Source organism: Triturus cristatus, chromosome 7 (genome assembly GCF_964204655.1).
Source record: "Triturus cristatus chromosome 7, aTriCri1.1, whole genome shotgun sequence".
NCBI classification, from domain to species: Eukaryota; Metazoa; Chordata; class Amphibia; order Caudata; family Salamandridae; genus Triturus; species Triturus cristatus.
The window spans coordinates 560,570,794-560,587,568 of NC_140590.1; the positions used below are offsets into that span (position 1 = coordinate 560,570,794).

Consider the following 16,775-nt stretch of genomic DNA (forward strand, 5'->3'; position numbering starts at 1 on the left):
TCCTAATGTCGGGGTTACTACAATGTGGAGATAACCCTGATCATTCAATGATTTTCATTGGTGTTAATATACGGTCCTTCTGGAATGTACCTCATGCAAAACAAGTCATCGTTTTCATTGTTGTCAAATTCTTTCTGCTGTATGCAAGATGCAAAATAAGAACACTGAATAATAAAAATATTTATAGATTTAGAAAAAAGAGTTAATAAACCTCAAACTAAATGCCCAGAGGACTCACCTGTTGGAATATCAAGGTCAGAACTGAGGCCAACCTGAAAGATAAAACCAGCAAATTGATTAATGTCAGGGGCAGACAAAGAATATATTGCATGCGAACACCCACAAACAGAACATTTTGCAAAATGATTTACATGCAAAGCAAGAAGAAGCGATCATCCTTTTTTCTAACCAACATGACTCGTGCAATGGGCCACAGCAAGCATAGTTAAAACAATAGCATAGTGCAGTGCTTAGATCTAATGCCATAAACCTAGCGTTATAGGCATTCATACTACATAAGGGCCAATGGAGTGATTTTCATAGATAAATGCTTAAGACACCACAGTGACAATTTACAACTAGTGCTGCCCAATTGTCGGCTGTGGTACAAGGAACAAAAATAAAATTCCATCACCCTCATCAACACTACCACCATCCTCTGCCTTGAAGGCCTTAACTTTCACTTAGAAGACACTGACCCAAACTTTATGGCTTTTCTAGAAACCCTTGCAAGCCATGGCCTCACCCAGCACTTTACCAAACCCACAGACACTGCCAGACACCAACTGGACCAGATTTTCTCCTCAAACCACAATGTCACAGTCATCAAGCCCTTATCTAGGACCTGGAAAGGCCACGCCCATGTCTGTTCCAGCATACTTATCCCGCATCACCACAGAACTACCACCGCTGGAATCTCCTGCTGCAGCTGGAAAAGCAACACAGAAAAGGAGTAGGCTTTGCCCTTATCGTACACCGGCCTGAGCACACCGGCAACTTGCCAAAAGCCATCAATAGCTGGATCACCGCAAGCGCACACATCTTGGATTCCCTCAAGTGCAACCCAACGGCAAGAACCAGACTACAGTCCAGGTGGTACACAGAGGAGCTCAGGCTGCCAAAATGCCACTGCAAGGAACTGGGGCGCAAATGAAGAAGTAAAGACACCACAGATAAAGACTTCTTCAAAACAGCACTAAAACACTACCACCAACAGATACGGAACACCAAGTGCACAACACTTGCAGATCAAATTGACTCTGCCTTTAACAGCAGCAAGGAAATCTCCGCCAACATTTTCACTGTGCCTTTTGCTGCGCCCAGCAACATCTATCCCTCGCAAAACCTTTGCAACAAGCCCTCTGAATTCTTCTGTAACAAAATTCACCTGAATATATGGCAACTTTGGGCCTCAACTGGAACTAATCACGGTCACAACTCAGCTTTCCATCACAGCTGAAGAATGAACCCTAAACTCAAGGCCCGCCACCACTACAGTAGAAATCACTGCTATCACAAAGATCATCCATCGCACCCTTGCCCCCACCACACCTTCACCATCGGACTCCTGCCTATCAGTGAAGCACTAACACCCATCTTCATCAACTCCATTGACTCTGCCACATTCCCAGATGCCTGGAAACATGCCACTGTCACATTCCTTCTCAAATAACATCTGCTGACCCAGCTACAGTTTTATAACTACATCCTCATCTTCCTCCAGCCATACCCGATAAAGGTCTTAGAGAAACAAATCAACCAATGCCTCAACGACCACCTCAGCAACCATCAGCTCCTCGATGCAATGCGGTCCATATTCAGGCCCAACTACACTACAGAAGCAGCACTCGTCGTCATCGCCGCAGTTGATATTTGCATGATCCTTGACAGAGGAGACTCAGCAGCTCCCATTCTCCTGGATGTCTCTGGCACTATCTCACACCCTCATCCACAACAGGTGCCTGCACGAAACGGACCTACTCTCTGCTGGATCTACTACCTAGCTGGAGAGAACACAAGCGGTCAGCCTGGCTCTTTTTTCAGAAGCCCTCAAACTCATCTGTGGAGTGCCTAGTGGTTCATCGCACGTCCCCACCCACTTGATGCATACAGGATTTCTTTGCCAACTTTATTTACACATTAACATCCTCTCCTACACCGATAACATGCAACTCATATTCTCCCTCTCGATGAACTCCCCTTACAAGAAACAAGTTCCCCGCTGGCATGCTCGAAGTCGCTAATTAGATGAAAGACAACTGTCTCAAGCTCAACACTGACAAGACAGAAGTAGTGATCTTTGGCAATAACACCTCACCATGGGATTCCAACTGATGACAAGTCAAACTCTGGCCCGCACCTCGGAACAGCAAACTGGACATGAATCTGCAAGTCAACACATTCACTATACCCTGCTTTCAGATGAACTGAGGAACTACTTCAAATGGATCCTAGGCTACACTAAACAAACTGTCACTCATGCACTAGTCACAGGCAAGTTGGACCACGGGAATACCCACCTTTACCCCAGTATCACCGAGCAACTCACTAGAACTAGAAACCAACCAGAACTCAGCAGTCAGATTCATTCTCAACCTCCCACACAGACTCACATCACACCTCAGAGAACTCCACTGTCTCTTGATACACAAACCCCCTAATTTCAAACTTCTCACGCACACATTTAAGGCACTATACAACTTAGGCCTAACCTACCAGAACAGCCATGTCTTCTTCCATCAGCCATCATCACTCTACAGAACTCTTAAACACATCCCAAGCATAAACAGAACCCGATCAGGAGGACAGGCATTCTCACACTTCACTCCTAAAGCAGGGACAGCTTCCCACTCAAAATGAGAGCCTCTTCCTTATTCTTGAATTCTGAGGAAGCTAAAACCCAAGCTTTTCAAATACACATAACCTACCATAAGCAGGGCTACGCACACACGCCCGCTCAGCGCCAGGATACCCTTGAGGGTGATTGTGTGCTTCACAAATACACAACCTATCATATAGTTTTTCTTTATGGACTCCCCTCAGACCGGCGAGGAATAAAACCCCTCTAAGCATGCCAAAGGTTTAAGATGCCTACTTTATGCACTCTAGGTCTTTTCTTTTATGGAGTAAAGTCCATATCAGGATCTAAAAGCCCTTAAATAACACAGCCAATTGTTATTGTACACAGGATTTACTCTCTGGCCAGCTAATTTCAGATGAATATCTATTGTGTGCACACCTCATTACCGTAGAACATTAACACTTGAATCCAGTGCAGCAGTATAAACAATATCCACCTAACAGCACCTTGAACAGGGTTCCTTCCAGCCACGTTTTTCGAGAAGTCCTCTCACGAGTGGGAACACATTGATCGCCAAACAAGATGCCTAATGGCTACAGGTGTCACTCCAACCCGTCATTTTAAATAATGGGTTTGCTTAGCCCATGCCTATGATTTAATCTGTTGTGGTCCTGCATCACCTTCTAACTTGTTGTTAGCTTCAGAATGCGATCAGTCTATCGTGGAATTCTTGCAAAACTGCAGGTATCACCCATTTTAGTGCAACAAAAAGAGATGACTGGGCTGTTCCTTAGGAAAGGAAGGAGGAAAGGATCACTAGGAAAAAAGGGTTAGTGCTCAATGGAGGCCAACCCCTGGGTATCCAATTTGTTGGATATAATGGCCTCACACACCCTTGCGAGTGTCATGCTTCATCATCGTCAATGCTCCACGTTGGGCAGGCGGTGCAATGCCCAACGGGCTCACCTCCAAGAGGGGCTCTTTATCGGAGATCTTTTATCCAACTGCCAATGGGTGAAGTGGGGGTGAGGGGCCAGGACAGAGTAGATAGTGTGGGTGAGGATAAAATGTGGCCTAAGGTACCGGAAAGCAATTTTTATTCTGGTGGTCCTCTGCCACAAGTAAAATCAAGGATAGCCGGTGCTCATGGGGACTATGGTTTCCCGGAATGGACCAGGGCTAGAGTGCAAATGGTGTGGTCAACATGTTTCTCGCTTCTAGTACATTGACTGTAGTTTTTTACTAGGTCCTGAAGAATCGCAATCTACAAAACATGACCTAATGATTAGTATCAGTTTAAATACAGCACACAAGTTGTACTACCTGTATGACACTGCTCCTACCTAAGGGTTAGAGTTATATGTTGTCAACAGTACCCGGTGGATCTGACATCAAGGGAGAAGCCATAAAGTTTCAGGTTTCTACTGCTCGTGTCAGGGCCACTCAAGCCTACCTATCTCACCGGGTCCGGATAGTGGGCATTTTAGTATCATGTGAAAAGTTGTCGGTAGCGATCCAGTCGTTCTGTGCACAGAGCTCCACGGTCACCATTTCCTGTTAAACTGTTGACACACACTTCAATCCCTAAGCTTGTAGAGGTTTAAATCCATGGTCTTTCAGCACTTTTCTTAATTCGCACCAGTATTCGGGCACGAGGAGGCCATGTTCATTGCAGCGGTTATTGGTGCTCCGCAGTTTGTCTTTTTTTTAAGTACACATCTATAACACTTCTACAACAGGAAACCGCTGACAGTTGATTGCCAAGCACCAGTGCATGGTTGTGACAACCAGTTTTGCATAATTCAACCATTTATTTACACCATTGTGTTGGGAGCTTTATGGCGTTAATCCAGGTTTTACTGAAACTAGGACACACGGTTATGTGTAAACCAGTTTTCTAGCTCATAATAATAGTAATATACACAGCTAGTGTGTGTTGGGATAAGTATTGTGCTTAACATGCAATCTGTGAGTCCACCTCCACCATTTTTAGACACTCTAGGAGGCTCACCCATATTTGGAGACAATGGTTCAATGCATTAGTAATGTATTTAGGACAGACCTTGAAAAATCGACTTGCCCACTCGCAATTGGGAGTAAACGTTTATCAGGCCGAGCTATTTTTAGCACCTACTAGTCCCATCTGGTGAGGGAATTTAGACTGAAAAGGAGTAGGTGTTCTGTTCATTAAGAAAGTGAGCAATAAAGATTCCATTAAATCTTGTTTTTATCTTGACACATTTGCGGTTTTTTCAAGGAAAGAGGTCAAATGTCAGTTTGTCTTTTTACTAAGTGCTGCTTGGAAAATTTAGTTTATTTTTCTCTTTCTTACTAGAGTTAGAGGTTTTGGTCAAGTGAGTGTCGGAAGATTTCAGTTATTTTCTCCAACACATACCATTTAAATAAATAGCCTGTTAATTACTATTACAAATATTTCAAAATATATCAGGAATTATGAAAGCATTTTTTTTTTAAAACAAGATGTGTGATGCAAACAAAGATTTAAAAAGCAGCAAAACAAACCAGATAACTTTACTTGGTGATATGCAAATGACACATACTTGCTGAAACTATTTCCAAACATTGTTTGTACACTACATAGTTTTATCAGTAAAATCACATGACAATGGGAACGTTTGTGGCCATTTCAATGTAAAATCTGTTGATTACAAGTGACAGTGTGCTACCACTTCATGCTTTACTTATGTATTTATTAGACGTGATCGTTTTTCAAACATTCCTGCCCTGCCGACAATGCTGTTAATGAACCAAAAGGTAAATCAGGGGTCATGTGCATCCTGGGGCTAGATTTGTATTATAGGATGTGAAAAAAAGTTTTGTCTATTAAATCAAACTAAAAGGTTTTTTGTACAGCAGACATGCTGAATTCTCACATTTGAAAGGTGCTCTCATGTGAGATAACGAAGAAAATGCCTGCTCAATAAATTAAAATAGTTGTCCACGTTGACATAATTTGAAACAAGTTTAGGGGTCAAGAGCATTACAAATAGGTCAAGTAGATTAAATCACTAGGCCTAGTAACATTTTTACGATTTTTCGAGGCCTGTAGGAGCCATAGTGGCTTCAAGATTCAGGCCTGAACGTAAAAAATACGCATTGCTTCACTCCATTGGACTTGAAGGCAGGTCCATTTTTAAATATCTTCCAGACTTAGAAATAGTGAATGGTGAGGAACTGGATGATTATCAAGAAACAGAGAAATGGTTAGCAAACAGAATTGTGACACTGCCTACCTAGTTTGGTGGTCTCCAGACATAAGTTTTCCAAAAGAGTACAGAAAAACAATGAAGATGTTGACTCGTATATTTCATCCTTACATAAACTGGTTGTTGAATAACAATTTGAGAATTTCAGTGACTAACTTATTTGTGACCAGTTCATTAGTCACTAATACGAATATACGCTAAACTTTACTAACCATGGGAAATCCAACATTCGTAGACAAAATTAGGACTGTCAAAAGTATTGAAACATCTTTCAAATCAGCAGAGGAATTGGAGAACACACAGTGAACAGGTTGCGCCCGTACGAGGAAGAGAGTAGGAATGGAAAGCAATTTCCACGGTCTCATATTTCAAATCAGGTGACTGTGAATAAATAAAATTGGGTATTTTGCCAATGTGTGTCAAGCTCCAAAACGTGAAAAAGTCAAAGTTACAGTTGTATCTGTGGCTGAAGATAAGAAACATGGTGATCTGTGCGAATGTGTAGACCCGTTTGTGGATATATAATTTAGGGATGAACAGTTAAGATTGCTAATTGATTCTGGAGAAAGGATCACCATGATCACTCAAGAATTGTTTGAGGCAGCATGGGCTAACAACATTTGATTGCCCCCCGATCGTTCTGTATCATACGAAGGAAGGAAATTAGAACAGTTAGGATTTTTTGAAGATGTATAATATTTTAAAGTGAGGAGTATGCATGGAAAGATATAGGTCGCCAAAAAAGGGTTAAACATCCTTGGGCAGTTTCACCAGGGGTTGTTCGGCATGGTTCTGAGACCTGGGGCAAAAGAACACGTAGCGGTGATCAGAAACTCAATTGCTGTTGAAGAGATTCTCAATCTTCATCCTAAGGTTTTTTCAGGTGAGCTTGATAAAATCAACGGGTTCAAGCACAATATAAAAGGTCAAGAGTGGTGTCTTTCCATTTGGCGGGTGCTGAATCCTGATACGGCTTACTTCACACACTATTCCAACGCACATAAAAGTAAGTCCCGTATTAACTATTTCTTCACGTCCCTCTCAGATATAGGCCGTTTCCAACATCCCCAGGAGCTCCCAAGAGGCATCTCTGACCATTCTCCCCTCAGGGCTGACCTTACTTTTCACCAGCAATATACCAGAGGCCCCATAATCATCAATCCATGGATTCTTACTATCCCAGACATCAAAGACGACCTTGCTGAACACACAGAACATTAATTCACTGAAAATGTTGGATCCGTCGATTCAGCAAGTACTATCTGGGCAGTAATTAAGGGGCGAGCTCTGGCACTGAAGATCTGATATATCAGAAACCAAAATGAACAATTGACCCTACTGGAAAGCGCCTGGAGGGCGGGTAGCAGACCCCCGGGCAGTAGCAGAAGCATTTGCGGACCACCTGGAAGCAGTTTATACCTCCAAGACCGCCACCTCCTCCAATGAATCACGTCAACTCTTGGAGGAAATGAACCTACCTACACTCTCGGACAGCGACAGGGACGCCCTAGAAGCAGACCAAACAGCAGAAGAGATCTGCAAGGCTGTCTTTGCTATTAGTTCCAGGAAGGCAATGGGACCGAACGGTATTTCAATTGAATTCCTCAAGGGGATGGCCCTTAAAGTGGCTCCTCACCTCAAAAACATGTATGACGAAAGTCTGGAGCGGGGAATTCTTCCTTTGGATCAAAGGCTGGCTTCTTTAGTCGTCATACAGAAACCAGGTAAACCGGCATTTCACTGTAGCTCATATAGGCCCATCTCCCTAATCAGTTCAGAAGCCAAGGTGTTGGCTAAACTTCTCGCGTCTCGTCTTACTGTGGTTCTCCCATATCTGGTCCAGGAAGACCAATCAGGGTTTGTACCGGGCCAGAATACCACCTTAAATTTCCGCCGTGTCCAAACCGTCCTCGGCAGACAGCCGTACTTGCAAGAAGACGCGGTCATATTATCATTAGACGCCACAATGGCGTTTGATTCAATAGAAAGGCCTTACCTTTTCAAAGTATTGGCAAGATTTGGTTTTGGTCTGCGATTCCGACAATGGGTGGCATTGCTCTATACTGAACTGTTGGGTCAAGTCAGAGTTAACAAATCATACATCACATATATTCGCTTTACAGAGGGGGACCAGGCAGGGATGCCCCCTGTCCCCTCTTCTGTTTGCACTGGCCCTGGAGCCCTTAGCACACTGAATACGGCAGGATGTCTCAATACGGGGTCTGAGGTAGAGCGAAGAAAAGAGGACAAAATATCGTTAAACGCGGACGATATCTTAATCGCTTATTTAACGGTATTACCAACTTGGGCAAATATGCAGGATATACCATCAATTGGTCCAAATCTGTATTATATGTTTTACGCGGCCCCCCGCCCCGACTACCTCGCGGTTACACGATAGAGTTGGCCACCGAGGGTTTTAAGTACCTGGGCATTTTTATTACACCAGAACCAAAAATGTGTTATGATCACAACCTACAGGGCCTCCTCAAGCGATTACAAGACTATGTCAAACATTGGCGGTCGCTGCCCCCATCTCTCTTGGGGAGGGCAGCCTTATTTAAAATGTTAGCACTTCCTGGATTCTTCTACGTACTTCAAAACTGCCCATTCCCACTCACTGATACTTATTTTACCACCATTGAAGGAGAAATCCGTACCTTATTATGGGACGGGATAGCTCCTAGCATCGCCCTCAGAAGCTAACAAAGGGGTGGTATGACTAGGGATTGCCCTTCCGGACCTACGCCTCTATTATTGGGACTCACAACTGGTGGCCATCAACCAGTGGATTTATGGTTCCCCGTCGAACCCGCTACTCCACCTAGAACAATACCAAACAGGGCGGGAGGGATACCTAGGTGCTCTTTACAGTAAGGTTCGAAGAGGCCGATATCTGGGACCCATGTCACAAATTTTGGTCATTTGGCATAAGGCTACTAAGCGCCTAGGATGGGCGGATAAATTCACAAAAGCTACACCGCTGTGGTCCTCTCAGCGGTTGGGATCGCTTTACCACCATACGGGTTCGATAAATGGGGCACTATTGGCATAACCAACATAGGAGACTTGATCGATAAGGAAAACACCTCACATTTAAGGAATTACAGCCCAATTATGACCTCGCACCAGGTGAGGTTTTCCGATACTTGCAGATCGGACATGCCCTTCTCACATGCGTTCCAGGCCTGTCCTCCTTGCTGGACTCCTCCCCCTTGGAAGACCACCTGCTCTTGGAACCGCTCTCGAGGGGGGCTGTCTCCTGCACATATCGTAAACTCTGTAATAACTTGCCTGACTCTTTCCGGGCTCTTTGAGAGCGCTGGCAACAGACATAGGGCCAATAGACGACGAAGATTGGCAAACTGCATTAATGTCCCCCAGGGAAACTGCAATAAACCACTGTTTTCGCCTCATACAACTAAAAATACTTCACAGGTCCTATCTCTCCAGGATACTCCTGGACAAAATAGGGAGCCGAACAGATGCGTTATGCCTTAGAGGATGTGCCAAAACAGTACCTTTTACCACATCCTGTGGGAATATCCCATCATACGTCCCCAGTGGTACAGCGCAACCAACAAAATGAGAGACACACTGGGTAAACAACTTCAACTATCACCGCAAATCGGGATTCTGAACATATGGGAGGCCACCAACCTGACAGACTTAGAGCAAGAGTGGGTGGCACTGGGATACTTGCTGGTTAAGCGAGCTATAGTAATGCACTGGGGATCCAACACACGGCCATTAATAGTGGGATGGGTGGTAGAGAAGGATCGATGCATGATTGCAGAGAAGGAGGTTTACAAGCAGCGGGGCTGCCCTAAGAAGTGGGATAGGAATTGGGGTGGGTGGAATGCATTCAGGGGGGAGAGAGGTACCTCTCCAACAGAAGATATGGCGATGAGGAGCAATCGAAACAGTGACCTGGCAAATCTTTAAATATTTGTAATCTATGTATATTGAACTTCATTTAGGCGGAGATCTCTACCTCTACACCAGAGGATATGGCGATGAAGGGAAATCCTAACAGTGACCTTCCAAATCATTAAATAATTGTAGTCTATGTATAATAAGGTACTATGGCGCACATAAATTGCACTGTAATGTGATATTGTAATGATGACTGTGCTTTAATTCTAATAAAAAGATTTATAAATTTTTTTTAAAGGAGTGGCGTCATTCCAATAAAAACACAAGCTGAGAGGGGTACCATTCAGTGTGAGGGGTGACTTATAAAAAATAATTAGAAAGTCTGGCTGAAAGCGGTATCATTGAACCTGTAGAGTCATCACTTTGGCTTTCTCCTTTAGTTACCCAGAAAATAAAATGGAGACCTTAGGGTGCATGTGGATCTCCGTCCCGCAATAAAGAGATCTGGATAGATTCCCATACCCTACCAAAAAGTAGCGAAATGCTGGCAGCAATTGCTGGCGCCAGGGTTTCTTTTTTCCATTTTTTTTTTTTTTAAACAAAACTTGACTTTGCTAAAGCATATCAGACTGAATTAGAGCCAGTTCTCCTCATTTTACTCCATTTGCTTCCCTTTAGGGCACATTCAGTACTGTTGCATGCCATTCGGCGTGGCTTTGGCTGCGTCAGTATTTCAAAGGGTGATGTGCACATTACTGAAGGAAGTCAAAAATGTTACTATCTTGGTTTACGCTCTGGGTCGACAAACGCATGATGAAGTTATAAAAAAAAAAAAAAAGTACTAGCCCTTTTTCAACAACCGGGTGTTGTTCTTAAAAGAGACATTGGGAGTTCTTAAAAGATACAGTGGAATACCTTGGCCATGTAATTTCAAGCCAAGGTATCAAACCTAAACCTGGATTGGTAAGTGCCATTCTAGATGCGCCTTGCTTGACTGACAATAAGGAAGTAGAATCTCTTAGGTTCGAGTGAATTCTGTTCATGTTTCAGTCATGATTTTGCAGCTAAGGTGAGGCCCATATCCAACTTGTTAAAGAAAATGTTTTGAATTTAAGTAATTTAAGTGGAGTGATGATTGTAAGAAGACATTTGAGTGGGTGAAAACGTACTTGTGTTGTGTTTAACCGCACAACCCGTATGATCCTTCCTTTGAATGTGTGTTGATGGTTGATGCCAGCAAGTATGGTTTGGCTGCTGTTTTGGCACAAATATCTAGCGAAGAGGAGCACACCATTGGCTTTGCCTCTAGGGTTCTCAGAGATGCAGAATTGCATTGTTCCGTCATTGAAAAGGAATTGTTAGCGTGCTGCTGGGCCATAGAACAATTTTGTAGCTATCAGTGGGGAGGTAGTTTTTCCTGCAAACTGACCACAAACCGTTAGTCTCCATTCTGGGTGGGAACAATTCTAACAAGCATTTGCAATCGGTCTCGCCTTTGGGACCTTATGAGTATTTAGCCATGCACCACATTATCCTTCCATCTCCTGCGTCACTTTGGATCGTTACTTCACGATTACCACTCGATGGACATAAATAAATGATTAAAATAATGCTAGGTAAAAATCAGTATTTAAGTATATTCAACAAAATTCGAATCACTATAATGCAGCCCAAAATCATTTTGATTTCCTGGGCTACTCAATCTCGCTCGATTTTCAAAAACTCACCCTTTTGGCAACTATTAATTACTAGGTTTGATCGTTGTCACGTTTCTCAAAAATAGCACACTCTAAGATTTAGCAGGTCTGCCAGCTATGTGTTCCTTGGCTAGTACTTTTTTCTACACCCGCTACTTCTGCAGAGTTAACATAAGGTAACCTACATAACAGTGCATTATGGGAGCTGTAGTCTTGGTTCATTTTATCTGAGCCAAATGGACCAAACATCTGATAACAAAAGGTATGTAAAGGAAAAGACCAGGAATGGAAAAAGTGGTGGCCAGTGGGTACATGGAGCCATCTGGTCAATCTAGTCATAAGGGCGCTGAATGTGCTCTGCGACTGCGAGCTCTGTTTGCTTCCAGTAGTTTCCACCTAGTGCCCTGCCCTACACCCTTCATTGCCAACAACAAGACTACTGAGGGGCTAAGGACGGAGCTCAGCCCCAAGATATCATCGGTCTTCAAGTGCAGCACAATGTCACTTCAACTGTCTCTAGCAATTTGAAGCTGCTGCCTGTTCCTCCGGTTTTTCATTTCAGATGCACAGTTTGGTTGTCAGACGTGGGTACAAGAGATGTTTAAGTGTGGAACTAAATAGATTTTTTCCACTTGTGCCAGGTGCATAGATATACTTTACTCTGCTTTATACATTTTATTCTCATGCCACGGAACAACAGTATCATAAAAATCGCATGCAGCCCTAAAGTGAGCACAAATCAGTCTCAGAAAATAACAAGCATTTGCAATGCAATAAGTCTCGCATTTACGCGAGTTTAAGTTATTGGCATTGTAAAGGATAATGCGTTTTATGTTTTTAAAAAACTAAATATAAATAAAGAGACATTGTCATTTACAATGCCAATAGCTCAAACTCCCATAAATGCGAGACCTATTGCATTGCAAATGCTTGTGTTTTGATAAGTGATTTACTTTGGCGATTTAACAGAGCAGGATTTCTTTGGAAAGGTACGAGACATTGTCAATGGACATCAGTAGGTTAAGTTATTAATGGAGTTGAACTCTAAAGGTATGACGTTATTTGATTGCAGATTTTGATAACAAGAAGGAATTCAGTTTCCATTGTAAGTATTGGAGAGAGGTTTTCACGGTGGTGGAGGGCACTTGGTGTATTAATCGGAGGTTATCGTGTTTGCAATTTTAATTTAACTTTATTTTTGATCAACCATGTTGTCACGCATTGTTCTTATGATTTTCACCAAGACATGGAAAAATAATTAGATTTTATGTCTTTCCTTGTACTAAATGATGCTTTCAGACTTACTTACTTTATTTGCATTTATCTTTATAGAATCAAGGCCCCTGAAGAAGGGCCAATTCAGGCCCAAAATGCATTGGTAGTTTGAAAAGATTGGAATGAATTACTGGATTCTTATTGTATAACAAGAGTTTGTTTATGGAATGCAATGAACTGTTTTATTTTATAAATGTTCAGTTAAAGGATAAAGACTTTTCAATGTGATGTTCATTGGCTCAAAGTTTCATTGTTGTTTAAACAGAATAATAATATGAGTAAATGAATTGCTAAAAATTGAGCATTAAGAGTTGACAAAATAAATGTGTGTATGGTAACTTACCAGAGCAACAGTGCACAGAGGTTGAGTCCTAGAGGTTTATGGTATGTTGTTTTATGTCAGGGCACAGTTTAGACAACACGTGCCAGCTATTCTAGCACGCTGTCTTCAAATAGGTTAGAGATAGCGGTTTATTTTTATTACATAGTTAAAAAATAGGAGTGCTTCTCTGTTTGATTGATTCATTTACTGCAGTGTACATCACACACACAGTGTGTGGAATGTTTAAGAATACGATTCTGTACTGGAAGGGTATGCTGCCAGTGTAGATTCTGTGCTAGTCAGCCCATGCACATCTCGGCATCAGGGTACAAAAATTGCATAGAAAAAAAATGTTTGAGAAAGAAAACCTATTAAAAGTGATTTAGAAACACCTATGCAAACCTATTTAATATACAGTAAAAACACTGAATCAAACTTTTGTATTCTGGTTCACAAAACCCTATACAAAGCTATTGTAATCTAGTGCATAAACTTCAATACAAAACTATTGTGATCTGGTGCACAAACACCGATGCGAGCTTTTGTAAGCTGGAACACAAAATTAATAATTTTCCTCCAAAATAGGCTTTTATATGCAGATGACTTTACTTTATTGGTTTTAACTCTCATTGCCTTACAAAGAAACCTAAATATACTGTGAAAAATGTTCTTAAACTTTTTGTGCAAAAAGAGAGCAGGTTGTGCTGGAAACTGGGGGAGAATACTTTGAATTGTGAGAAAATGTATTCATCTTTAGGTAGGATCCTCTCCCAAAACCTAGATTCAAAATTCCATATTGAGCATATAAGCTTAAAAGCTATAAGCCATTGTGGAGCGATAAATTCATTCTAAAAAGCTGTTGGGAAAATGTAGTTTAAGCACTTTATAAATACAGGTGGGCAAGCCAACAAATTAACATTGAGAGTCGTGCCAAGGGTCTGGCTTGGCTCTTAGAGCCCGTGGAGGAGATGAGGTCTGAAAATGTTTGACTTGAACATTTTACGATAAGCATCACATGAAATATGATACGGTCTCTTCAAATTTCAAAAAAGTGCATTTCTTTAATATGTTAAAGCTTTTCCATTAGGATGTCACATTATAGCACTGCACTGAGAAGTACGTATAAAAAGTCATTGTTTTTAGGTTGAGCCTGGGCAGCGCATGCGCTGCTCTGTGAGGCATGCTGTATTGAGGTAGGGACTTGATGCTCCGCCCACACTTTTCATTGGCTGGTGTCATTGTCCACTGTAAACTGTGGCTGTTCATTGGTCAAAAGGCTTAGTACTCCCTACTTAGTACCGTCTTGTCTCATTTTGTAACCTCCCATGGCGACACCCTGTTACATGTGTTGTTGCTCCGTAGGCCTTAATTACAGCCTCCGTGCACTATTTTCTCAAATAGCTTTGTCCTGCCTGCTGTTGCAGGCAGGACACACTCTCTCCTAACACATTCTTAACGCGTCTCTTTTCAAGCTATGACCGGAGGCCGCACGCAATGGAGACCGTGGTGTTGATTTACTGAGTGGGCAACCATTCAGGCTGTCACAGTGTTAACAGTTGGGGGTGTCACTAGAAGAATGATTTTGCTATATTCGCATCCATGGTCCCATAAGCTTGGATATTGGTGGAGCAACCATGGGAGACAAGGACTGGACACAATTGGACACCGGTGATTTAGTCGGGGTACATATGGGAAACAACCAATATTTTGCAGGAACATGAATATATAAAATAAACTAGGTGAACGTCAGCATACCTCGAAAGTGAATGCATTTCACTCTGACCTATAAACCAGGCCAAAGGTCATCCCCATGGACACCGCATCTCCTGCTCACAGAAGCAAACTGAAAGCGTCACTTCTGGGAATAGATTATTCCCTGGCTGTCCGCCTCCTTGTCATTACACGTGAACTCACCATTTCTTAGAATCCCTGTTTCCTCTCGCTTGAGGGCTGGAATATGATTCATCGGGTAGTCATGCTCCCAGTCCCAAATTTTCACCCGAAATACAGAAACAACTTTACACTACAGAGAGGCAAACTCGGCCCCACATCAAAGTGCTGAATTCCAACCTCTCTCCAACTCTCACTTTTCTGGATTCAGACGCAGAAAGATGAAAAACAAGCGTTTGCAGTGCAATAGGACTCACATTAGCAAGAGTTTAAGCTATTGGCATTGTAAATGACAATGCCTTTTATTTATCGGTTTTAAAAACACAAATAAAAGGCATTGTCATTTACAATGCCAATAGCTCAAACTCTCAAATGCGAGACCTATTGCATTGCAAATGCTTGTTTTGGTTGGGGATTGATATGGTAGGGTCATTGAATTTCCTACCTAGTCATTTGCACTATGCTACTAATCCTAGTGAAGTACATTTCTAAGTGGCCTGAAGCGAGGTTCATGGGAATATCAGATTCAAAAGCAGTTTTACATGTTCTCAAAGATATATTCTTGAGAAAGGTTTTTGCAGAAATTGTAGTGTCGGACAATGGGGTCCAATTCACCTCATACGATGTTGCAGAATTTTTTAAAGAATAGAGGTCTAATTTACCTCAGAGGTTTTCCATCACCCCCAGACGAATGGTCTGGTTGAGCGGTTTAACCGTGTCTTAGCTGAAAGTGCACGTTGGGCTTTGCATAATAGATGTGTTATAGATAGAGCTGTACCCACCATGTTGTGTTCTATAGGACCAACCCCAATCTTTGACTGACTTGTCTCACATTCTGGACTACTCAGGGGTAGAAATCCTGCTACTCAGATTCGTCCTATGTGGATGTCAAAATGGCTGAAACAGAATGTGTCTATTGAAAATGTTGAGGAAAAATGTCAGTGATACACAATGTAAACAGAAAAAATATGATGTTAAGAATAGTGTGTGTTTTCAACAGATTCTTGTGGGAGATTACATGTGTATCTAAAAATGTTCCTATGTTCGAATAGGGGATTCTACTTTTTCAGGTCCAGTCATGGTTGACAGAGTATGTGATAATGCTATGCAGGTTGGTGGTTGTCAATGGTGGAATCTGAACAAAATAGTTCAAGTTTCTCCAGAACAAGTTAGACAACAGACTTCACCAACTGGTTCCTCTGGTCTGGAGGAAAAGGAGGGGGAAGTTTCTCAGCATGTGTGCAGGAGTTTGCGAGAACGAAGAATACCTGCCAAATCTTTCCTTCCTTTTGCTCACATGATTTGTATTACAGTATCTTTGCTTTAGAAATTCATTTACAACCTACTTGTAGTTGGTTTATATGCTTATGTCCGGTGATATATATATTATCTACTGGCGGTCGCCAGTAGATAGTTATAGTTAGGACCGTGTTTCCATAGGAAATCTGAAAATTCTATTTTGAATAACTTTGGCGCCGGTTGACGAATCTTCGCAAAATGTTCAAAACTAATGGGGCGCTCCGCTCAGCTCCTACCCTGAAAGTCTCGGGGGGATTCGTCAAGCGGGGGCCGAGAAAAAAGGGGGGTCCCAAAACATGTTTTCCCCATGCATTTTCCCATAGGACCTTTAGTCGAAGGTACAGCCCGAATGGCTGAACAGAATTACTTGAAATTTGGCAGAGAGGTAG

At 42.3% G+C, this 16,775-nt stretch overlaps 1 protein-coding gene across 1 annotated transcript in view; it reads right to left on the reverse strand.

Moving 5' to 3' along the window:
• Positions 1-16,775, reverse strand: part of MRPL58 (mitochondrial ribosomal protein L58) — a 93,970-nt gene that overhangs the window by 63,299 nt on the left and 13,896 nt on the right. Inside the window, exon 2 of the mRNA XM_085617064.1 lies at positions 239-272. Coding sequence (XP_085473190.1) covers positions 239-272 — 34 coding nt within the window. The remainder of the gene's footprint in view (positions 1-238; positions 273-16,775) is intronic.